This window comes from Phyllostomus discolor, chromosome 14 (assembly GCF_004126475.2).
Source record: "Phyllostomus discolor isolate MPI-MPIP mPhyDis1 chromosome 14, mPhyDis1.pri.v3, whole genome shotgun sequence".
Lineage (NCBI taxonomy): Eukaryota > Metazoa > Chordata > Mammalia > Chiroptera > Phyllostomidae > Phyllostomus > Phyllostomus discolor.
This window is the reverse complement of record NC_040916.2, coordinates 5,624,190-5,648,730: the sequence shown is the minus strand read 5'-3', so window position 1 is coordinate 5,648,730 and position 24,541 is coordinate 5,624,190. Positions and strand designations below refer to the sequence as shown.

At 39.7% G+C, this 24,541-nt stretch overlaps 1 protein-coding gene across 12 annotated transcripts in view; it reads right to left on the bottom strand.

Moving 5' to 3' along the window:
* The window catches only part of SRGAP2 (SLIT-ROBO Rho GTPase activating protein 2), a 244,862-nt gene that overhangs the window by 114,801 nt on the left and 105,520 nt on the right, over window positions 1-24,541 (bottom strand). For all 12 annotated transcript variants that reach the window (XM_028530820.2, XM_036015602.1, XM_036015603.1 and 9 more), the window contains exon 4: window positions 6,862-7,024. In XM_028530820.2, coding sequence (XP_028386621.1) covers window positions 6,862-7,024 — 163 coding nt within the window. The remainder of the gene's footprint in view (window positions 1-6,861; window positions 7,025-24,541) is intronic.

Sequence of the window (24,541 nt, the reverse complement as noted above, 5' to 3'; positions counted from 1 at the left end):
AGGTTACATGTACTGCTTTCACTTTGAAATCTCATTTATCTTTTTTTACAGCCAGATCCTTGGTGCCAAAGGCAATCTGACTGGTCATGGCAATTCTCTTTTTATTTTAGATATTGTATCAGAACTGACCTACTAATGAGAAAAAGACACATTTGACATCTGAGGACCCTGGAGAAAAGTATTAATTGAGCCTCTTACATTTCTTCCTTAGCACCCTTTTTGCATTTCCCACTTCTACCTGTGTGACTCATTTATCTGAAGCCAGATTCACCCTTTGTCACCACCCAAGAATACAGTAGGAAAACCACAATGGGTTGCCTAGAAAAACTGGTCTAGATGCTTCAGCACCGTCTGCTGCAGTGGCAAACGTGGCTCACATTCAGACAGGGTCTTAAGACTTCAAATGTGCTCTGTGCTCTTGGGTTCCCCAAAGATGGAAACCAGAGTATCCAGAACAGTGGTTCTCAACCCTGGCTATGTGCAAGAATCACCTAGGCCCTATTCCAGAGAGTCTGATTTCACTGCCCTGGGGTAGGACCTTGGAGTTGTATTTTTTACTATCTTTTAAATCAACTTTATTGAGGCATAATAAAGATACAATAAAATCTATCCATTTTAAGTATATAGTATGATAAGTTTTGAAAAATGCACATACTCATGTAAACACAACCATAATTAAAACTATACAATATTTCCACAATCCCACAAGTACCTATGTGTCTCTTTGCAGTCAATCCTTCACTCCCACACTGGCCTGAAGGCAATCACTGATTTGCTTTCTATCACTATAGATTAGAGTTACCTTTTATAGAATTTCATATAAATGGACTCATACAGGATGTTCGTATTGTGCCTGGCTCCTTTTTAATAGTAAAATGTTTTTAGAATTCATCTACACTATTGTATCTATCAGCATTTAGTCTCTTTTCATTGCTGAGTAGTATTCATATATGGATATAACACCTATGTTTTTCCATTCATCTGTTGATGGATATTTGAGTCGTTTCCAGTTTTGGCCATTATGAATAAAATATTAGCTTCCAATGGTAGCTATAACAAATTACTGCAAACTTGGTTGCTTAAAACAACACACATTTATTTTTTTACAGTCCTGGAGGTCAGAAGTCCAAAATCAATTTCACTAGGCCAAAACCAAGGTATCTGCAAGGCTGCACTCCCCTAGGATGCTCTCGGGGAGAACTCATTTCCTTGTCCTTTCTACCATCTTTTCCAGTTGCATTCCTTGTGGCTCATGGCCTCTCCCTCCGTCTTCAAAGTCAGTTGCCTAGCATCTTTTCCCTGTGACTCCTCTCTCTGCTTCTACCACATGATTTTCTTCTCTTAGTCTGCAATCTCCCTCCATGTCCTTCTTATATGAATAGTAGTGATCGTATTTAGGGCCCCCTGGGATAATCAAGCATGATATCCCCATCTTAAGACCCTCAGATTCTTCATATGTACCAAATCTTATATGAATAAGATAGAGTTCACAGGTTTCAGGAATTAGAACATGGACATTTTGGGGGCAGGGCATTATTCAACCCACAACAAAAACTATTAGGAAAATTCAGGTACAAGTCTTTGTGTAGATATATGCTCTTACTCCTCTTGGGTACATACTTAGACATGGAACTTCTGGGTCATGTGGTGAGTACACATTTAACTTCATAAAAAACTGTCAAGCTATTTTCTAAAGTGTTCGTACCACTTCTCATTCATTCTCACTAGCAACATGAGAATTCCATCTGTCCTCACTAATAGTTGTATTGTCAGTCCTTTTCATTTTAACCATTCTAGTGACGGGCTATATATCTAGAGATATACTACATAGCTTTTATTTTTTATAGTTTTATTTTGTACTTCCTGGATGATTAATGATATTAAGCATCTTATGTGCTTATTGGCTACCTTTTTTTACATATCTTCTTTAGATATTCTCCCAGTCTGTGGCTTATCTTTCATTTTCTTAACAATGTCTTTCTAAGAGCAAAAGTCCATGAATTGGTGATCCAATTTATCTTTTTATCTTTTATAGTTCATGCTTTTTATAGTCTAAAAAAATCTTTGTCTATATAAGGTCACAAAAATTTTTTTAAAAAGTCCCAAGTGACTCTCATACACAGGCAAAGTTAAAGCTACTGGTCTATCGGGAATCTGACCTAGCTTTCTCAATTTAACTTGCCTTTCTTCCTTAGAACCTACCTTAGCATAATAAAGATTAAGACAGAAGTACGGTTAACTGGAATACTATTAAAGAAAAGAATGCAATTGAGAGTCTTAGGACAATGGATCAGCTTCCAAACCTAAATGTGAGCAGCTGACGGGGGCTGAAAACAGTGGCTTGAAAAGCAAAGTCAAGGTGCTTTAAGTGTGTTCCGGCTAAATGAGAAAAGGAAGAGAGAAGAGGATTGTCCTCTCCCCTCTGGGAAAAAGCACACCCAAGTTTATTTCAGTTTGTGCTGAGAAAGTGGGGAAAATTATTCTATTCTTGGTGGGATTTTTCAGAATGTGTCTCATACAGAGACGACATGGAACTGGAGTGTTTGGCTACCGTTTTTTAAGCCACTGCATTAAAAAATGAAGGTGGCAGCAATAATATTTGCCTAAATCTTGGTTCCAACAGGGGTTAGACAGACTGAGCTTTCATTACACGAGAGGAGATGTCAGGAGCACCAAATGGGCTCAATTTCCCCTGGAGTCCTAGACAAAGTGCGTCTGTTTCTAAGCCATGGACAGGAGGCTCCTTTCCCCAGATGTTATATTTAGCTGAAGGAATCCTCCATGGCTTCATGCAAATGTAAAATGTGTCCCTGCAGACATAACCACAAACCAGAGGGCCAGCAGGGAGCATTCCTTAAGGGGGTTCGGTAGCATAGAGGGGCCAATTGTGCAACCATCCTGACATCCCCAAATTAGCTGAGTTAGCTGTGAGCCAGATTTTTGACCAGTTCTCACATTTAATGAGTCTTTGTTTCCCGCTTACTAGAGATTCTGTCCCCAAGGAGAAAAACACTGCCCTATTTCCCTCTCAACTTCCAGCTGCCTGCCCCGGCACCAGGTAGAAGAAACAACCCCAAGCTGATGTTTAACACCTCCATACCCTTTGAAGGTCTGTGTGCAAGAGAAAAGGTCAGATTAATTCTGTAACTAAGTGAAATACCTGGATTCAACAGAAAAGAGTAAGAAAATCTGAAATACCCTCTATTCTATGAACCATATCTAGAAAGTCCTAATGGAACATATAGATAGGAACCTTGAGTTCTAAAGTCAAATAACTTGATTTAAATATTAGCTTTACCTTTTTTACTTAATCTCTTTAAGCCTCAGTTTCCTCCTTCATTAAATAGGGATAATAACAGTACCTACCTTACAGAATTATTGTAAGGATTAAATAAGGTAGTTGTATATAAAGCGTTTAACACTGTACCCAGCACATAAAATTTTTTTTAATGTTTGTTTTTATTATCATAACTTGTGCCAGTGAATCAAGTTGTTTAGATTAAAAAGAATAAGGAGGAAGAAGAGGAGAAGGAGATAACCCATGTTTTTAGCCAGTGACTTATAGATTCAAATTTGTGTAAAACAGGTGAATTTTCATGGGTACCCACAGCTGAACCAGAAATAAAGTTGTCCTTTCCGAAGCCAGCATCTCCAGAGAAATGCGGATTTTCCTTTTGCTGTTGGAACCACATTTACAGGCAAAATAGAAGGTGTATTTATTTTATACATCTGGATTCCACTTTGATGTCTCTTGGTTGCTGGCCATTATAAGTAACAGAATCTGAATGCTTGATTCCTCACAAAATTTGGTCTTCAATTGCGTAAGTGAGCACCCTCTCCAAACCCACGTCCACTTTTGTTTGTCCTTACCTCAGGAGTTACAACTTACCTACCACAATGCAAAGGTCACCCACAACCAGAAGAAAGCCCCCAGTGTAGAAATACCCTTGTCACCACAGAATTACAGTATATTAGATTTCAAACGCATTGTAGAGGTCACAAAACTTTAGGGAACTGAGGCGCAAGAAGGAGAAGTAATCATCCAAGGTGTTCGAGTTACTAGCAGAGCTGAGCCCAGGAGAAAAGGTCACTTGGAAAAGGCCTCTGCTCTGAGGACACAAGCCAAGCCCTGGAAGCTTCACCGAACTGAAAGGGTAGCCAGGGACATTCTTTAGTTCTCTTATCTGATTACTGTATCTTAACCAGTAGGATTCTAATTCTTCATGTGTAACACACTTGAAACAAAAGAGATGGGAAAATAAAGGTATGAAGAGAGAATGCGTCTTTGCCCATTACTAGAAAGCAGAGAGGCTCTCAGCCAGCCAAAACACCATCAATCTACTCTCCTGATCTGCCAAGCCAGCTTCTACTTTGGAGTTCTCTGTCTACATTGGACCCCGAGGGAGAGAGGAAAGAGATTATCTATCCTATGGGATAGAAACACTGGTTATGTAACCTCAACATAGATACCTCTAATCAACTATGATTTCACTGATAAAATTTCTAAACATCAAGAGAAAACCCTATGATTTGCAAAACTATAACAACTGTATGACTAAATCTCACAAACATAATGTTGAATGTGAGAAACCAGACACACAAAAAAGTACAAACTTTTCTGCTTTTCTGCTTTTCAAAGTTAGGACAACTGTTATCCTTGGGGTTTGGGGACCCCTCTGCTAAATCCCTGATGACTAGAGAAAAGGAATGGGGGCCGCTTCTGAGGTTCTGAGACATTCTGTTTCTTAGTCTGGGAGCAGGTTGCCAAGCATGTTCAGTTTGTAAAAATGCATTTAGCTGTAAGTTTATGAGATGTGTACTCTTCTTCAGTAAAAATGTAATATATAAACAGTCCTATGAGTAATTTAGAAACATACAACTTAAGAAGGTCAACCCTGAGATGATGGCTAGGAATATAATCCACAAGTAATTTTTCCTTCTGGAGGGCAAATGCCCCGTGTTTTATGTACACGCCATGCAGTTAGGCCTTTGGTGAAACGTGAAGGGCACCTGAGGAACCAGGAAATCTCACAGCTTTGATAACTGGTTGTCTTCAATTCAGACATCTCTGAGATGTGCTGGGGCGCTAAGACTCTCAGCTAGGCTTTCCCCTGAACTTAGAAAGCTGGGAGAAAGGGGAGTGGACAGACTGGGTGACATCTAGGTAGTTGAACATCTCTCACAAAAGTTTTTTTCTCAAATGAAAACCGAAAATAAAAGAGAAGACTATCAGTCAAACCCTTTCCTTCTCAAGATGGTTTAAGCAGCTGTTGAGGTAATGAAGGAAAGCTGAAGTGGTACCATCAAGGTTCCAGCTAAACAGGTTTTAAATTTTTGCAATAAAAAATATATATATTTAAGGTATAAAACATGATGATTTTATATATATATATGTATATATATATATACACACAGAGTGAAATGATTTCTATAGTCATACTAATTAACGTATCTCCTTGCATAGTTACCTTTCTGTGTATGTGTGTGTGAAAAAAGCACCTGAAATCTACTCTCTTAACTTATTTCCAGTATTCAGTACAGTGTTATTAACTATAGTCATTCATTTTAGTCACATATACACATCACCAAATGTTGCAGGGCAATTCAAATTAATGACAAGCAAGCTGTGGCAGATGCTAACACCATGAGGAGATGGGGAAATGGACCCCTGCCCCTAAATGAAGCATGGCCTCAACCACAGCACAGCCGGGCCGCTAAAAATAGCTAGTGAGGGCTGGGAGGAGTTATCTTTCTCTTCCTTCTTTTCATTGTCAGATGACTGTACCCTTAATATCCTGTGTCTAAGATACAGGGAAAACCCCTTCATAGTTGCGATTATGTTGAAAGATTCTAAACCATTTATTTTTTTTCATGCTATTATAAACAGAAGAAATTGGGTTCTAATTATAGACCTAGCAAGATCTGGAAAACTTCCTAATGTTAAGAACTGAAAAACTGAACAAGAGCTATGGCTATTACTGACCCTAGTTCTGTTTACTGAAGTCCTTTCCCTCCCAGCCTCAAATGTTAACATTGAATTTTGTCAAATGAAAACCAATGAATTCCCCATATATGAAAAAATAAAATAGCCCTATATAGCCTATATAGCCTCTTTATACCTACAACTTGTAGGATGATTATTTGCTTTCTGAAATGTCTTCTGTATATCTCAGAACTTCAGTGTTAAACATAGTATGTCATGTACAATGACTGGGGCCTTTGCCACCATCTGGTACCAAAATTCACGAATAAATGACTCCACTGAGGGCCCAGGTTGAGAGAGCTTAGAAAAGATGCCCCTGGGTTTCCAAGGGCCTAGTTCCACTACTGACAGGTAAGGTGAATTTGGCACTAATTTCTTAAGATTATCACAATTATTTTTGAGTTTTTCCTTGGTCAAATTTTTCAACTTACACCCAAGGAATTGTGACAAATAACTGAGCTTCAGAAAGCATGCAGGGACCCAAAGACAAAGATATGTCATATAAATATATATGAATTTGCTAAATGAACTAGAAGAAAAAAACATGAAGTGACACTAAAGGTCCCTGAATCTTAACAGCTTCACAAATCACATGGAAATCAATTAAGCATAGGTATTATTAATATATACAGATTATGAATTATACTACCAATCCTAGAGTTGTACCTTGCAAATAGTTATTTTCCTGGACCTACTAATAATTCAGCTCAGAAAGGTAGAAAAGAATGTCAATTTAATCTTTTTTCTCCATGTATACACAGTAGGGAATGACCAATGGCAAGCCTTGTAAGTGAGCCAGTAAGATATTCTTTCTCTTCTTTTCAAACTTGTGTCATGGCTCCACCCAAGTATCTCTGTGGCTAGAAATAGCTATGTACCTTTTTAAAGAGTCTTCCTGAGTCCTCGCTGACTTGAACAAATCGAGGAATGATATTATTCAGGTAGATGTCACTCAGTGTGGTATGGTCCCTGCTCTCCCGCTTCACCTGGTTTAAGAGGAGATTCCAGCAGTTGACTGGAGAGAGAACATTCTGATCCTTCCTGTAGAGAAACAGCAAGAAAAAAAAAGTTACAGTCAGTAAGCAGCCAGGGCCAACATCTACGTCTACAGTCCACATCACGAAATCACTGTGATCGAAGTCGAACCTGAAGTAAAGATATTTTTCCTGAACTCTGCAACTCTACTTTTCCCTTTTTCTAAAAACTCAATGAAGAAAAAGGAGAAAATAAGAATAATGAGAAGGAGAGGGAAGGGAGAAGAGAAGCAGGATTATCCATTGACCATCAATTAAGACGAACATGTAGGAAGCTGGTGAATGCTCTTTATGTGCATTATCTCATTTAAGCGCCATCATTTCACAGTGAAAAAAAAAAAAAAGATCTACCATTATCCCCATTTTACTGAGTAGAAAACTTGCCCACAGCTAGTGAGAAGGAGTGACGGAGCAAGTAAGATGAAGCCAGGGACTAAAACCCCAGTTCTGTGTTGTCCGACTAGGAAAAGGTCTGGGCTGTCTCGTGCCAAGTCCATTCCTTAGCCACTAAGTCATCTGGTACTGTAGCGTTAGGGACAAAGTTAAAGATTTTGTCTGGAGACAAAAATCACTAGAGCACTACAGACTAAATCTCCGCACATTTATCTATTGTAGAATTCCATGAATTTAACATGGGAGGCAGTTGCCATGAAAAAGTTGCTAGAAACTCTTCAGTCCCATAGAACGCATCTAAGGAGGCTTTGTTTTCACTGACTGAGCCATTACCCCACGTCCCATACAACCTAGAGCACAAGCATACACATGCATTCCTAAAACTTCTATAGCCTGAGTGCAACAGTAAATCAAGCTGCTCATTTCTAATGCAAACACTGGGATCCCAAAGAATTAGCCTCTACTCAGTTCATAGCACTAACTGCATCTGCAAGCTGGATCTCTTTAAGGAGAGAAACAGAAAGCAGGGGTTGCCTGTGGAACTATTTATCAACGGCTTACCATGCATTTGGCACATGGCTGGGCCCATGTTGTTTAACTTGAACCCTACGACAACCTGATGAAGTGGGTGTTGTTAACCACATTCAGCAGAAGAGCAAAGGTGGACTGAGAAAGGTTAAATATCTTGGTCAAAGTCACAAAGCTAAAAAGTAGTGATAGTAGAATTCAAAACCAAGTCTTGTAATTGCAAAGAAAATACTGTTAATCACTATAAAGGATCACAACCTGTTCACTCCCTTCCCCCATTCACTCCCTACTGTCAGACTCTTCAGGGCAAAGAAGGCGGCTGGAGAGTGTCCTGGCGCTTGAGTCAGTGCCACCTCCCTTCAGGGCTGGAGGCTGCCCGGCACCTGTGATCTGTAGAGCATGGAATTCAACGTGCGCTCTTCCAGTCGTTGTAAGGTAACTATTAACAAATAATCACGCCACACCTACTCTGGCTTCAGAACATACCGGACCATTAAATCAAGTATCTGTCTAACCAGCACCAAGAAGTTGCATCAAACCGATGAATATTAGAGTCCAAATTGAAACTGTTCGATGCTGCCCCCCACCTCCACCCTCTGCCCCACACTTATATCCCATATACCTAACATCACACTTCTGTGATCAAAATCCCTAACACTTACGTGCTGACCACTACTGTAACATTATGTTCACTTGCCTTCCTAGGGAAATTAAAGGATTTCTATGAAAATAAAAAATATATACTAGCTGAAAGAGATACATGTAATTAACCTACTCCTTTCAAAATGTTTGGCATCTGGTCCTGACCGGTATGGTTCATTTGGTTGGGTGACATCCTGCAAAGCAGAAGTTTCTGGTTCGATATCCGGTCAGGGAACATGCCTGTGTTGCAGGTTTGGTTCCCAGTCTGGGTGCATTAAGAGAGGCAACTGATGTTCTTCTCCCTCTCTTTTTCTTCCTTCCTTCCTGTCTCTCTTAAAAATAAATAAATAAAATCTTTTTTTAATAAAACTGTCTTTTTTAAAAGATTTTATTTATTTATTTTTAGAGAGGGAAGGGAGGGGGAGCGAGAGAGAAACATCAATGTTGCTGGGGGTCATGGCCTGCAACCCAGGTATGTACCCTGACTGGGAATTGAACCTGCGATGCTTTAGTTTGCAGTCCGCACTCAATCCACTGAGCCATATCAGCCAGGGCTAAATCTTTTAAAAAATGTTTAGCATCTGAAAAAGGTAAATAGAAAAATAATCTTAAACTCAAAATGACGAGACATTTGAAAACAAGCATTCAGTGACATGTGATGTTTCCATTGCAAGAAAACTTTCAAATGGATTCCAAATCAGTTTTAGTTACAAAGCCTTAAATAATCTAATTTATACTTTTATTGGGTGGCGAGATATCCATGTCCTCAGGAAGCATGGAATATATAAGGCACTTATATTTGCTTTGTAAAAGGGCAGATCTTATAAGACCTTAACTTTACGACTGGTTTCAACCTGCTCCTTATGAATGCACATGAATTGGTGGTCTGGACTAATTCTTTTCCTATAGCGCTTTACACACATAAAAACAATTCAATTACACAAACATATAAACATTTGTATCTTATAAACATGTGAACAAAGTACAGTATTAGGAGCTTTAGTGGTCATAAAAGTGCTTAAGTCACAGTGCAGTGTGGGAAACAAAGAAGGACCTGTAATACAACAGAACATTAGAAGTACGAACAAAGTGTCAGCTAGCTCACACAGGTACATGACAGATCACAAGTGGAGGCAGGAGAGGCAAAAACCAATCTCACATCATGGAAAATGATGCAGAAGATTAAGTTCCAAGGGTGCCTTCAGAAGAAGGGATAAGTAAAAAAAGATGAGTCATTTAAAAGGATAAGCAGGAAGTGGGTATCTTTTAAAATAAAATACCTTTTCACTTGACACTAACAAATTTTTATTAAGAACTTCTAGGGTGCTAAAGTGCTTTCCAACATGTATGCATGTCTATCCTTCAGCATATAGCAGGACAGCCATTATGGGTTTCAGTGAACAAGGGCTTTTAAAGTGTGTTCTGAGAAATTCTAAACTTAGAAAAAAGTCACATTTCAATTTCAAACAACTGTTATGCATCCATCCAAATGAGCAACCCCCCACTTAAATGTGCCTGGGACCCAGAACCCAGTTTTCCTGCAGTGGCATCGCAATGTTTCACGTGTCAGATGAACTTCATTGTATGCAAACTTTGGAATAAAGAATCACTGCATGTATCTGAACATCTGAAAAGTGTGCTACTAGGTAAAGTAGATGTTGCCCTGCAAAGATTTGGCTTTCAGTTCCAGCCTGTGTACCTCCTTGGGTAAAACTGTTCAGGTGAGCAAATGACTCAACACACAGTAGTCAAGTTTAATTACATGCCACAGAAGGCTTGGGGGACTGTGCTGTGTTCATGGTACTGGGTTGGCCAAAAAGTTCTTTCAGTTTTTTCCGTAAAATCAAGGACACATTTTTCATTTTCATCAATAATTTTATTGACTTGGATATTTTGAGTATGCTGGCTATCTCCCATGTGGTGTAACGTTGATTGTTCTCAATTAAACGTCTTGATTTGATTGCTATCCACTTCAACTGGTCTACTGAACTGTGGAGCATCGTCTAGCAAGAAATCTCCAGCACAAAACTTCACAAACCACTTTTGACACGTTTGATCAGTCACAGCACCTTCTCCATACACTGCACAAGTGTTTTTTTAAATTTCAGCTGTGTTTTTACCTTTCTTGAAATAATATAATGAAAATGTTGCATATTTTCTTCCATCTTCAATATTAAAATGGCTACGCAAAAATTCACCAATTTTGATAAAGTTTTAAGTGCACACTGATGTGACAGCTCTCACAATATGACCTAACAATACTGTTTCAAATGAAGTTAAAGACAACTAAGCACTACTAGAGCCACCATACGGGAATAAACAAACGTTTGAGCCAACAACAGAAAGGCCCTGGGTGGGTAATGATAGTACACGTGCTCAGCGTCCTCCTATCTCACTATCAGCTGTGATGCTTCTGATACATTTTGGGGCATATCCAGTTAATACTTATAAAGGGAAATGAGAATAGCTGCTGGGTAATATTAGTGATTCAACTTTAAAACAAAATATCCTTTTCAAGCATCTAAATCAATTTAAAACTATTTCAAGATTACAACTCATCTGTGTGAACCAGTAGTTTCTTGGTATTATTGAGCAACCTAAAGTAGAACCAGAAATACCTTGGATGTTGAAACCGACATAAAACTGCAACTCTCATTCATAACCCCAATTTAAATATTTTGGGTTCATAAATGGTCTCACTGTGCTCACTGATTGCCTCTGTAATAAGTACTCTTCATAAATTTGCACTTTAAAAGTAGATTTACACTAGTAAATATGTTGTATATATGATGGTTTGATGCAAGATTTTAATTTTAAAAAGGAGTCTTGTGATTTTCAAAATAGTATTAAACTCTGTTGTCTGTTTCTTCTAGGTGGTTCCCACTCTCTTTTACTACTACTGTAGTTTTTCACATAATGTACTTGGTTCTTTGAGTTGGTATGCTTTTTCAGACGTATTCCTCCTTTCAACTGAGGTGTTTCAATTAATGTATTTATTTATTGCGGGAAGGTGTTGGGGCAGGAGAGAGGAGAGGTGAGAGGCGTGCTGCAGAAGGGGAGCACAAACGCACTGCAGAGACAATTTTCCCAGCCGGCGCGAACAAAGACGAAACACACTTCGGGCTGGAAAATAAACGAGTCAACGAGACGTGATTTCATGGGGAGCATATTAAGGTTCTGCTAGAGCGGTTTCCTGCTTTAGCAGCTTTGCAGCCTTATTTTATTTGGGGCTGCTAGAGCCAGGGGAACTTCGTTTGGTTAGGAGATTGAAATTTGCCTTGATATCTTTTCCATCTATCATTTGTTTGTACAGTTTCTTTACTTCCCCCGCCCCCAGAGTCTTAGGTTGTGTAATACTTGGGCATTTAAAGAAAAAGGTCTACATCCCTTAGGAATGTGCTGAACAGCTGCAAACCTGCTCAAACACTAATCCCTAAAAAGCAGACAAAATATCCAGAAGTGTTTTTCTTACTTAAGAATTTTTTCAGGAGGAAGATCAAAAAAACATCATACTGTACTTGAGAAGGAATGACCCTCAAGTCCGAACAAAGGAGGCCCAGAAAGTCACAAGCCGGCCAGGCACCTTCGGAAGAGGTCGTTATTACACATGCACTGAAAGAAAGAAACCTGCACAGCTTGGTCACTAGCTTCCAATATACTAACCCAGTTCTCTTCAACTTAGATTATGGACATTCAACAAACTTGGCAACAAATGCTCAAAGGGATTTCTCTCAAACATCTAGGGTGAAGGCTCCACAAAGGTCCAGGTTGGCCTGCAGCACACTTTTTTGCACATCCCCTCTGTTCGGTTTCAGTTGTCTCATCTGTAAAATGGACACATGCCCTACCAGTGTACATCTAGCTCCCTAAAGATCTTCAAAACACGACTGTAAAGTCCTGGAAGCTCTGCTGGCCTAAGGTGTCACTTAATTAATAATTACTACGTTCATAGCTCCGCAGATGGGATGTGCGGCACAAGCTTGGCATCGCTGGGTGCCTTGAGCTTCTGCGTTGCTCTAGTGAAGAACGTTTCCTTTTGGGCCAACAGTCTCTGACCTGCTCACCTCACAGGTCTGCTGTGTGGCTCATTTGAGATGCTGGATGCAAAAGAATTACATCAACAGCAAACCACTATGCAAATGTGAAGAAATATTATTTTTATTTCCAAACAAAGTAGGACTCAGCTTTCATCAACTTCCAACATGCTCCTCACCCGGCCCTGGGCCAAGGCCAAGAGTGCAGCCTGTGGAAAACGAACAGCCCTCGGCAAATAGTAGTCGGGATAAGACAGCAGCAACAGGCAATTAACCAAGCAGCTGTGGTCTCTGGGACGACGTGAGGGAGATACCAATGGGAGAGCAGAATTTAATCTTTTCACTGTCGTTCCCCTGAGGGGCAAGGTGGAAAGCTCAGTCCTGCATTCCACACAGCGAACTGTGTGCTCAGGGAGACCCGAAGAAAGCCAGAGGGAGCCCAGGTAGCCAGAACCCAAGGTGCTTCAGCAACCCCAGCTGAGTTGCTGAATTCCTATCTTAGTCTGTATACAGAGATGGCAAATATTAATATTAATAAATCCTGAAAAGAATATCATTTCTCTCTTTTAAAAAGACATATATGTGATGATAGATAAAACCCAAAATAAACTGAAGACATTATTCAATAGATGTTATTGAGCATCCAACTATAAGAAGGATAAGAAAAAGGCACATATGAATATTACATAATAAAATGGACCATTTAATGATGGTTGAACAGGGAACTACTGACAAGGGGGGTGGGAGGCTGGATTTTAAAACTTAAATTCCTTCCTGGCACCTTGATTAAAGTGAAATGAACTGAGGCAGGCAAAGAGATTACTTTATTCAGATGAGTATTATTGGCCTTTCTGGCTTATTTTCTCTATTATGCATTTTGCTGATGCTGACAGAAGCAGAAGGGCTGGAGAGAGCAGCGGATTTATGGTTTGACAGTGCCATGCATAAAATCGGACCCTTGCTGGCCCAGATAAGCCAGAGAATGGATTGAATTTACTGGGGAAGGTGCTAAAGAAAGGTGGTGGGGCGGGGGAATCTCCAAGGTGGAAACTGACTTGAAAAAGAGTCTTCCTCTAATGTTGGCTGCTTGGTTGTGTGACCTAGTAGCACAATTGCAGCCTAAAGGCATCTTTCAAAGATGAGCAGGCAGGCAGGGAGGGGACAAGCATACTTCCCTGGGCTTATCACAGCTCAGGCTTCTGCCAGCAATGAGATCAGAGTATAAGGAGAGTGAGACAGAAGGAGAAAAAGGCCAAAGGCAAAAATGTATATTCTATGTATGGAGAAATGAGCTTTCAAGTTTTCAGGGATAAGTTAATACCACAAATTGTCTTCAGCAGCCTGGATAGATGATTAGAACGGATTCAAGCAGCGGTGACCCACCTCACTCAAAATAGTCTAAATTGGTCCCTATAATCACATTTGGGGAAAGAGCTGTATGGAAATGGAATTCTTGTGGCTCTGGGTTAGTTCCAAAGAGCTCAGCCACACCCTTGGGATAATGGCAGGTCCCAAGGATAATGGCTGGGAGCTTAGGAATCTGCTCTGAAGTTAAGAACTATAGCAGCGCTGAGTTTGACATTTTAATAATGTCAACACCGTGTCTGACATTTCCTGAATGATCGTAGGACCAAGGTTACTCTGGGTTGGGTAGGGAACAGGTGTCATTCCCAAATCTGAGCCATTGTAGACCCTAACCAGAAACATCTCCATCAATTTGTGTCAGGTGAGAGACTTTTGTTTTCCCTTCAACCACCCCAACACCATCCACATTCAAATCGGGGAGAGAAGACTGGAGGTTGCTTGAATGACTCAAGACAGATCTGAAGATCATGAGATCAGATGTTGTGGAGAAGGGTAGGTAGGGTCTACTCAAGATATGAATCTCTGCCATCCAGATTTCTTGCCTAGACTTCTGACATCTTATTGTCTAGGCTCCTCCTCTGAGACCCTGATCTCTGAAGTCTTCTTATTTCTTATTCATTCAACAAATATTGATTGAGCATCTACTATGTACCTGGCACTGTTCTGGGCCCTAGGGATAAAGGGAGCAACATTCTTGTTTCTGACCTGCTTGCCTCATGTTTGCAGATCTCCTGGATCCAAGACATGACTTTCCTGCTCCTAGACTGTACATTAGCCACAATCCACATCTTATCCTGGTCTTGATGCTTGTGCGTCGTGTACACTGGTTTGAATGCTGCATTCTGAAGCCCTGATATGGCTGGTTTAGAAGATCTGCCTGTCTACCAGCCCTCTCTATGACTTCTGCAGACCTGGGACCTTCCCTTTGTTTACACCCACATCCTGCCACTAGCATTCTCAGAACTATAGGGAGGTAAAAATAAAGAGGCTAGTACACCATTCTTGTATACTCTGGCTATAAGCTAAATGCTAGAGAACAAACACTATGCACTCTACCCCAATATAATCCATAGAACTAAGGGCCTAGAAATTTAGTTACCGTATTTTTCAGACTATAAGATGCATTACCTCCGACCCCCTCAAATTTGGGAGGAATAATGGTTGTTAATGCTGGTGTTGAGTTATGTTTACATTTACATTGGTGAAATATCATGGTATTTATATTATTAAATATTTTACCACATTTTTTGCTTCAAATTTTTTTCCTATTTTCTTCCTCTAAAAGCTAGGTGCATTTTATGGTCTGAAAAATACAGTATTTATTAAATTTCCCCCATGAAAGCCCCCCAAAATAGGCTGTGATAATATCAAATGGTCTCAGCTAATTTACTTAATTAAAATAAAACATCACAGCAAGAGCAAAAGACACAACAAAGGTATGATTGATGATCATATGAAAAAAAAAAGTAACAGAAGTTTCTGTTTAAAAAGATTTGTAACCATCTAATACAGTAACAGTTGGATCCCCATATTCCATAGAATACCCTATAAACAACTCTAAAATTGTATCTTTGTTTTTTTCTTCTCTAGTTAATTAACATGTCATCAGAAACCCCATATATAATTACAGCACATGACAAATATACAGAGAAAAAATATACATGCAGATGTGTTAGCAGATTTCTTAAATGAAAAAAATCCTGGGAGATGGCTGAGATAGACAGTCTGGCTCACCCCTGGTAGTTCTTGCTAGAGAAATAAATACCCGTCCGTGCCAAGCTGAAGTGGCGTCACTCAGAAATCCACACACTTATTTTCAAAGCAGTAACCACTACCTTGGGAGCAGGCAGCTCCCTGGCATCAGGCATGAGCTGAGCAGTTTGAGCTGTAGCCAGCAGCTCCTCCTACCTGGCAAATGGTACTTAAACATGCCAAGCACCAACAAGCCACTTCAGAAGAAAGGATGTCTCTAAGATTCAGACCTCTCCCTCCTGAACCCCAGTGAATGGGACAATGAGTCCCCCTTACATGCTTCATGATAACAATGAGGAAGGAGGAATCAAGTCATATAACTTGATTCAGTGAAACTGTAGAGCTAAATGGAATGAAGTCTAAATAGTCATCGGATCAGCTGCACGCACCATTATCGTTCTCATGTGTGATTTTGATATTTACCTTGCCTTACTGGAAGGGAGTCTCTTGAGGACAGGGTGTATTTTGGAATATTTAATGAACATCTATCACCAAGAATGGGTGGGCACTTAATCAGCATTGACTAATGACAGATGCCACAGCTACAGAAATCCTGTAAGTGTTGAGCACAGTAAGAAAATTCATGTAATGAATAGTTAACACCTTCAGCCTCCATCAATCTTGCCTAGTCAACTGTTGCACCGCGTTATCTGGGTGGCTGTGGAGTGACTGAAGTTGTACACCCACTGGCGTATGTGCACTAAATTAGAGCATATCATTAACCATGTTGATGCTCTGCTGGCAAAATGTTCAAGTGTCAGAGTAAGAGATGCTTTGCTCAATTTCTAGGTTAGTAGGTTATTGAGTTCTACAAAGGTCTACAAGGAATCTGGATGAACAATGATACCAACCCCCAGCAAGGTGGTCCTCTGTGGAAAATACCCTGAACCATACTTATAACCTAGAGTCTAGTCTTATTTTTGCCACTTACTAGCCAGATAACCTTGGATAAGTCACAGATGCACTCTGGGCCTCAGTACTTCTTCATCTGTTTAAAATTATAAATAAAGACAGCGGAACTTCCATGCTTAATTCACATGGCTACTATGAAGATCAAGTAAAACAAGGTGATGTCTATAAAAACAAAAAATCTTCATTAACACAAAGTGTTCCATACCTACAAATCAATATCATCATCATGTATTATTGTTATAACAATTATTATTACTTGATAGTCCACACAATATATTTACATCACATACCCCCCCTGCAAAAAGTGGCTGGAGTTGCAGCTGAAAAGACAAACATGTCTCCAAATTCCCAGGCCTTATTACTCAAGTTTGCAATGAACTTGCTTTATAAATTTCATACTTCATCAGTGTATTAGGTGTTGCTATTAACTTATCTGGTTCTCTGGGAATCCCCAAATTCAGTGAATCCCCTATGCCCAACCTTGGAGACAGTGTGAAGAGAAGACTTTTAAAATGCAAAGGGAAAAGCCAGAGGGAACAAAAAATAGAATCATGGAATTTCAGAGCTAGCAAGGATTTTTATGATGGTTTAGAGTCTAGACCAAACTTGTCATTTTCTAAGTGAGGAAATTGAGGCTTGGGGAGCCTGAAGTCACACAGATAGTGGGGGAGCAAGGCAAGAACCCAGGTCTCCTGACCAGCAATCACTTTCTTACTGCACTGTGGTTGTTGCTTAATTATTAAAAAAAAAAAATAAAAAAAAAAAAACCCTTAGCATTAAAGCTCTGGTGCTGAAAGAGTTAATGGACAACACTCAGCTGACCAAGCCTCAGAGCAAAGAGCTTTTCTAAGACAACACATAACAGGAATACTGAGGGTCCATGAACCCAGAGGGAGCAAAACTGTTAGTGCCTAACCGGAAAGCATGTTGACACACTGCATGTGGTTACACATGAAAGGCAACTGAATGAGAAAAGCAGTTTTGATCCTACCCCATTCTAATTTGGGACTGGCTCTGGGCACCTACTGGAGGGCTGGGCCACACCCCAGCCATTTTGTAAAATGACCCTTCGGTTTCTTCACTCTCTATTCTGTGGCCTCAGTTAACTCCTTCTCTGCCTTCACAAGGGCCATACCAAATATCAGAAAAAAGACTTACCAAGAAATATCAAGATGCAAGAGTGACCATGGGTAATTGGGGCCATTCTGGAATGGGAAGATTCTCAGTCTGGATTCAAATGGTAGCCACCAGTATTGACCAGCTCCGAGCAATGACTGATCTGAAGCCTTGTACAGCCAAGCTCATAAGTTCTTCAGAGAGTAGTTTCTCTACATGTGAGATTTCAAGACCCCAAATCACCTTGCATCAGAATAGCCTGTAGCACTTGTTTAAAATTCTATTTCGCCTTGGATGGTGTGGCTCAGTGGATTGAGTATCAGCCTATAAACTGAAAAGTCGCTGGTTTGATTCCCAGTTGGGGAACATGCCTGGGTTGCAAGCCTAGTCCCCAGTTGGGGACGTGAAACAGGCAACCAATCGATGTTTCTCTTGCACAGCGTTTCTCTCCCTCTCTTTCTACCTCCCACCCCCTCTCTCTAAAAATAAATGTAAAAATCTTTAAAAACATTAAAAATAAATAAAATTCTATTTTGTTAGTGGTGGAGTGATGCTCAGGAATCTCCATTTTCAGTGTGTATACCTGGTAATTGTATGCACTCCAGAATTTTTAAGAACCAACGTTCTTAAAGCAATGTTTTCCAACTGTGGGAAACAATTCACTAATGACGTTAATCAATTTAGCAAGTCACCACCTAGCATTTCTCAAAATAAAACACAAAACAGTGGACTAAAATAATACAGAATGAAGTAGAAAATATCAGTACATCACATAGAGGAAAGATCTACAGGTATTTTTTAAAAGATTTTATTTATTATTTTTAGAGAGGGGGAAGGGAGGCAATCAAACACTAACCGATTGCCTCTTGTACCCACCCTGACTAAGGACAAACCTGCAACCTAGGCCTGTCCCTGACCGGGAATTGAACTGGCGACCTTTAGCCTTGCAAAATGACATCCAACCAATTGGGCTACACTACTCAGGACTCTATAGGTATTCTTTCTGAAAATATTATTCTCAGTTATTAATTTAAAAATATACATATATCTCTGTCTATATCCCACTTAGAATATAAAATATTGTTTATAAAATATTTTGGAGTATGATTACCTACCCCAGACCCTCTTGAGAACCTGAGGATTTTCTTCCAAGTAGTCTCCTCCAAAGAAGAGAGAGAAGGAGAAAGTAAAGGGAAAGAAAGATAGGGAGGGAAGAAGGTTGGGGAGGGCAGGAGGGATGGAGATGTTATGTAGATACATACCATAATTTGCATGAGTCAGGGGTCCCTGAACTTTGGGAAGCCCACCCCCCAAGGTCTTCTCTGGAGGATAGTTCCTACAGTGTCCAGTACTCAGGTCAAAGTGGGCACCTGATAATGACTGCACTATGCCAACAACTTCTTCCTGATGCTCCCTATAAATGACACCAGTGTCTACATGATGTAACTGTAAGATGAGAGGCCCTACCATATTGATTCTCTTCCTCTTGTATTTCAGGGAGGCTAGGAATGTTGAAGTTAGACCACTCTCTAAAGAACACTGGGAGAAAGCTGTTAGCAAATTCCAACAGTGAGCATTCTGAGATCGATGGTGTGGACACAACGTTACTGGTTTCCCAGGAACATGCTCCCTGTCTACAGCATTCCAGGGACTGGCACCTTTTTGCACCCCTGTTGATAAAGTCAACACAGGAACGTACATCTATTGACAAGTTAGTAGCCTCTTTGGCCTGTAAATGCACCCACATTTGCAGACACAGAGACCCCAGCTTCGCCTTCTCTGACTAAAGGACAGAGATTCCTTAGTCCTTGATAAAAGATTGAAAAAGGGCACAATGAGAAAAAGAGCAACAACCCAGCTTGATTATCAACACTGTCTCGCCCCAATGATTAAACCTATCTGCACATAGAGAGGGTGAAAATGGGGGCAAAGGTTTTGGCAACCAGTCTTTGTCAAATGAGGCATACAAAGAAGAGACTGGAAAAGGGCCAGGTATAACGAGGGGTGGGAGCAGGGGGAGATGGAGGAGAGGGACAGGCAGGACCATCGAGAAGACAGAATTAAATCACAAAACTATTCTAAAATTTCCCGATGCTTTTCAGTAATTTGTTTTCATGTGGTGAAAATTGGCACAGCATCAAGGATGCTTTGGGTCCATCTGTTTTTGAACTTAAGCCACAGGCAAGATTCAGAACAGCTGGATCAGCAGCACTGACCATGTTATATATGTCTTGAAGAAGGAGAGAAATAAAATGAGTGTGGGAAATGGGAGGAAGAAGGTTAAATGGGGCAGAGGAAAAGGGAATCTGGAAGCCATCCCCAGACACACAGGACAAATCGGCTAGGTCAGAACTGATGCAAAAGAGTTAACAGAGAGGCCAAAGCATCTCAGTGAAGAAAAGCAAGCAGGACAAAAAGTGGAGGTGTCAGAAAGGGGAGCATAGCAACGGAGCCAAAAATTCTGCAAGTTTGGGTGTCAATGAGCAGTGCTCAGGAGGCTTTACCTCTGAGGGACCAAGTCAAGATCATCCAAAGGTTCTACAGTAGGCATATTACAGGCAAACCATCTTCACTCATGGTCATCGCCTAGAACGGAGATGAAAGCTAGATTCTTGTTTCCCTTAGTGCAAGAGAGGTGATCATGGAGAATGACAGAGAATGTGAGAGAAATTGTCTTAGGAGAAAGCGACAAGGGTCTTAGTCCATAAGGCAGCTTTCCGAGAGTCACGGCAGGCCCAGGACGGGATGTTCCTTGGCACACACTCTTTGTCTAGCCCGTGGCCCCATCACTGACTTCCCATAATGCCCCAACAATCTACAGAGAAGCAAGACTCTCACTTCTCCTGGGACTGCTCAGTCTCTAGTCAAGAGAAAAGATCTAGATATATGAGTCTGATTCTATTTTATTTGTTCATTAGATTCTACACATAAGCGAAATTTATTTTGCTCTTTATTTTACTCTGTTCATTAGATTCTACCTATAAGTGAAATCATATGGTATTTATCTTTCTCTGACTGTCTTATTTCACTTAGCATAATACTGTCCAGGTCCATCCATGCTGTTGCAAAGAGTAAGAGTTCCTTCACAGCTGTCAGAGGGGAGAGTGGTTGGGGGGGCGGGGTCTGGGTGAAAAAGGTGAAGGGATTAAGCAAAAAACAAGCAAATGAAAAAACCTCACAAACACAGACAACACTGTGGTGATTACTAGAGGGAAAGGAGGGTGGGGGGAGGTAGAAGAGAGTAAGTGGGGGATAAATGGTAACTTGACTTTGGGTGGTGAACACACAATATATAGATGATATATTACAGAATGGTATACTTGAAGCCTACGTGAATTTTATTAACCAATGTACCCCAACAAATTCAATAAAAAATTGAAGAGAAGAAAAGATCTGACAGTGAGAAATGTCAATCAAGACCTCATTCTGAAGGGGGAAAAATTAAATACAAACAAATAAATAAACCAAATTGTATTTTAAACGAATACTCTAACAACACTGAAGGTCTGGGGCTAGAGGAGAAGGACCTAGCAACCAACTTTGGGACACTGCATTTTAGTCCTCAAGGCTAAAAACAAAAAGAACTCTAAACCAGTACTGAAGCCTAGTTGTTAGTCTTGTTTTTCAGACACATGGGTTAGAAATTCTGGAACTACTTTTTGTACATCTAAGACTGAGCAATTAAATAAATATATTATGAATAATGGGTGCCGGCTTCTCACTGTTCAAAGAACAGAGTTACAAATACTGAAAGGGGAGAAAACAGATAAAACGTGGTATTGAAATGGAATTGAAGATATCAATGTAAACTCATAGGCTTTAATATAGAGCAACTGACACAGATGTATGCAAGTATATGGTGTGCAAGTATATACACCGATTTACCACCTTTGTCTGCCGAGTGGCACCATAAAAAATGCTACTCTGATAACACAGAGCACACTTAGCGTCCATGGTTTCTAAATACCATTCCCCACTAAAAAGAACCAGAGCTCTTTCAGGAAATGGCTCCAGAGCTGAAGCAAGGAAAGTACGAGATGAACCTGGAAAACCTGGTGCCAGAAAGTAAGGACTCAAAGAAAGGACACTGACTTCAAGGACCTCTACTACCTAAATCTGGGACAGTGTTAACATTAAAATAAATAAAGGTGGTAAAGGAGTACAATCTGTCGAATACAATCGGAATCCATGAGTCCATACCGATGTAAACAACCAAACAGACATATATATGAAGGAGATAAAAATTTACAATAGAATCCCAGCTAGTAGGAAGAAGGAATGATGGAAACTGGGAAAACTGTCATTTGATAACCATCATAATAATTGATTCAAGCAAGAATTATCAATTAATGCTAAAACTAGTGGGTGTAAGGTTGTAAGAATAACCCATTTTTTACATGGTCTCAAAGTATCTCACCAAAACACATGCATTGATCACCAAGTATGAACTAGTATAATAGTTCATGATAGAGCAATATGGTAGATTCCATATCTACCTAATGGTCAAAGTTAACATCACTAGTAAAGGGACAAATTATCGGCAAGGGCCTCCTGCTACGATGCACTGAGAAGAATTTGACATCACTTCTATGGTGTTCCTGCACAAAGTATATAACCTGAATCTAATCATAAAGAAATATCACAGCTAAAATTTATATGCTGTTATTAAACAACATAACTCCAACAAATTTAACTTAAAAATACATCATGATGTGCTGATCTTCTAAACATGATTCATGAATTCTGCTTACTACAATCACATGACAAATTAGGAAGTTCCCTTGATTTTTTTTTTAGACATTCTCTTGATTTTTTTTACTTTATTTTTTAAATGGATTCACAGAAAGGCCCAGCAAAGAGCATTTTAGTAAGCTGAAAGTAATTTAAAAGTAATTCATTCATCACTGGTTCTTAAGAGGAAAAAGAATCAAACATGGTAACCACCTGATTTGAAATGAGATAAACTAAGAGAAGCATATTAAAATATTAAGGACAAGATAGCTTCTTTAAAGCCAGGATGTTGAAAAATAATAAATTCTGCTTTGGGTATAAATAAAATATTGAAACAAAAAAGTCAGCCATTATCAGAAATATGACATTAAGGCACATTCCACAAAATAACTGGGCTGACTGCTCCCCAAAAAGGTCAACGTCATAAAATACAAAGAAAGACTTGGAAGCCATTCCACATTAAAGAAAAATAAACAGATAAGACAACTAAATGATCTTGAACCTTCTTTTGCCAAAATGGAAAATGTTATTTATTTATTTGTTTGTTTGTTTGTTTGTTTTTAGAGAGAGAGGAAAGAGAGGGAGAGAAACATCAATGTGTGGTCGCCTCTCGTGCGGCCCCTATTGGGGACCTGGCCTGCAACCCAGGCACGTGCCCTGACTGGGAATCGAACCAGCGACCCTTTGCTTTGCAGTCTGGCACTCAATCCACTGAGCCACACCAGCCAGGGCAAAAAGGAAATTTTTGAAACAAATAGTAAATCTGAATGTGTTGTAGATTATATAATACTGTATCAATATTTATATTGTGGTTTTATTTTGATAACCGCACTGTCACGTCAGAGAACACATTTTTAGTGAATACACACTGAAGAATTTAGTGGTAAAGGGCCTTTAAGTCTGCAACTTATGGTCAAGTGCCTTACAAAAATAAAATATGTATGTGCCTTCATTATGTATGGAAAGAAAGAAATATAAAGTAAATGCAGTAATATACTAATATTTGGGGGGGATCTGGGTAAATGGTATACAGAAATTCTCTGTAATATTTTTGTAACTTTTCTGCCTAAAATGATCTCAAAATATGTTTTTAAAGATCCCATTCTCAGAGAAAATAAAAAGAAATCATTTCTCCCATCTTTCCTTTGGCAATAAATGTATGCTACTCTGTGTTAACTTTTTCCATCTAAACTTCCTGCCTTCCACATGACACAGAGAGCCTCCTGGAGGCACAGGCTGTGTCCCATACTTCTCTGTGACCCTAGCCCCAGCCAGACATGTTGCTTATTATATGAGGACAATGGAGTCAATCTCATATAATACAGGGGACTAAATGGGCCACTCAACAATTCTGGCTCCTCAACCCTGAACTCTACATCTTGTCAGAACACACATGCACATACATACATACATACATACATATACAACCTTAAAATATTTCATATTAAATTACTGATAACCTTCATGAGCTGGAATAGTGGCATATTCTTCTGTGTATATTTAATTTAGGAATTAAATGAAATTTAATTCTACACTAAGGGCACAGCCTCTTGATATAGAATAAATGCCCATTAAATGTTTGCTGAAAGAACAAGTGAACCTCACATGTCAGGACTGGTGTTCACCCAGACTTTCTAGAAGCTAATGCACAAAGGGCCAGGAGTGGACTTGTTTTTCAGAAGAAATAACAGCAAAAGGATGTTGTTAGCCTCCAAAATAACTGATCTTATCAAAGATTTTTAAGCTAATTGTTTCTGGGAGAGTGGCTCAAAAACAGGCTCAGAGCTAATAAATTTCTTTCTCATTTGATTAAAGGTGAGAACCTTTCCAAAGTCCTTGTTTAATTTGGTACCAAGAAAGCCTACTACAGAGGTATTAGAGGTCTATTTTTTTCCAGATGACGCCCCCAAACTATGCTGCAAAGTAGGTTTCCTAAGCATTCACCATCTGGCTAGAAACTCAGTATGCATGTGTGTCTGGGGGCTGGGAGAGGGATGGTGATAAAAAAGAGACAGCACTGAATTCTTTATAAGCTACATTATCTTCACCCA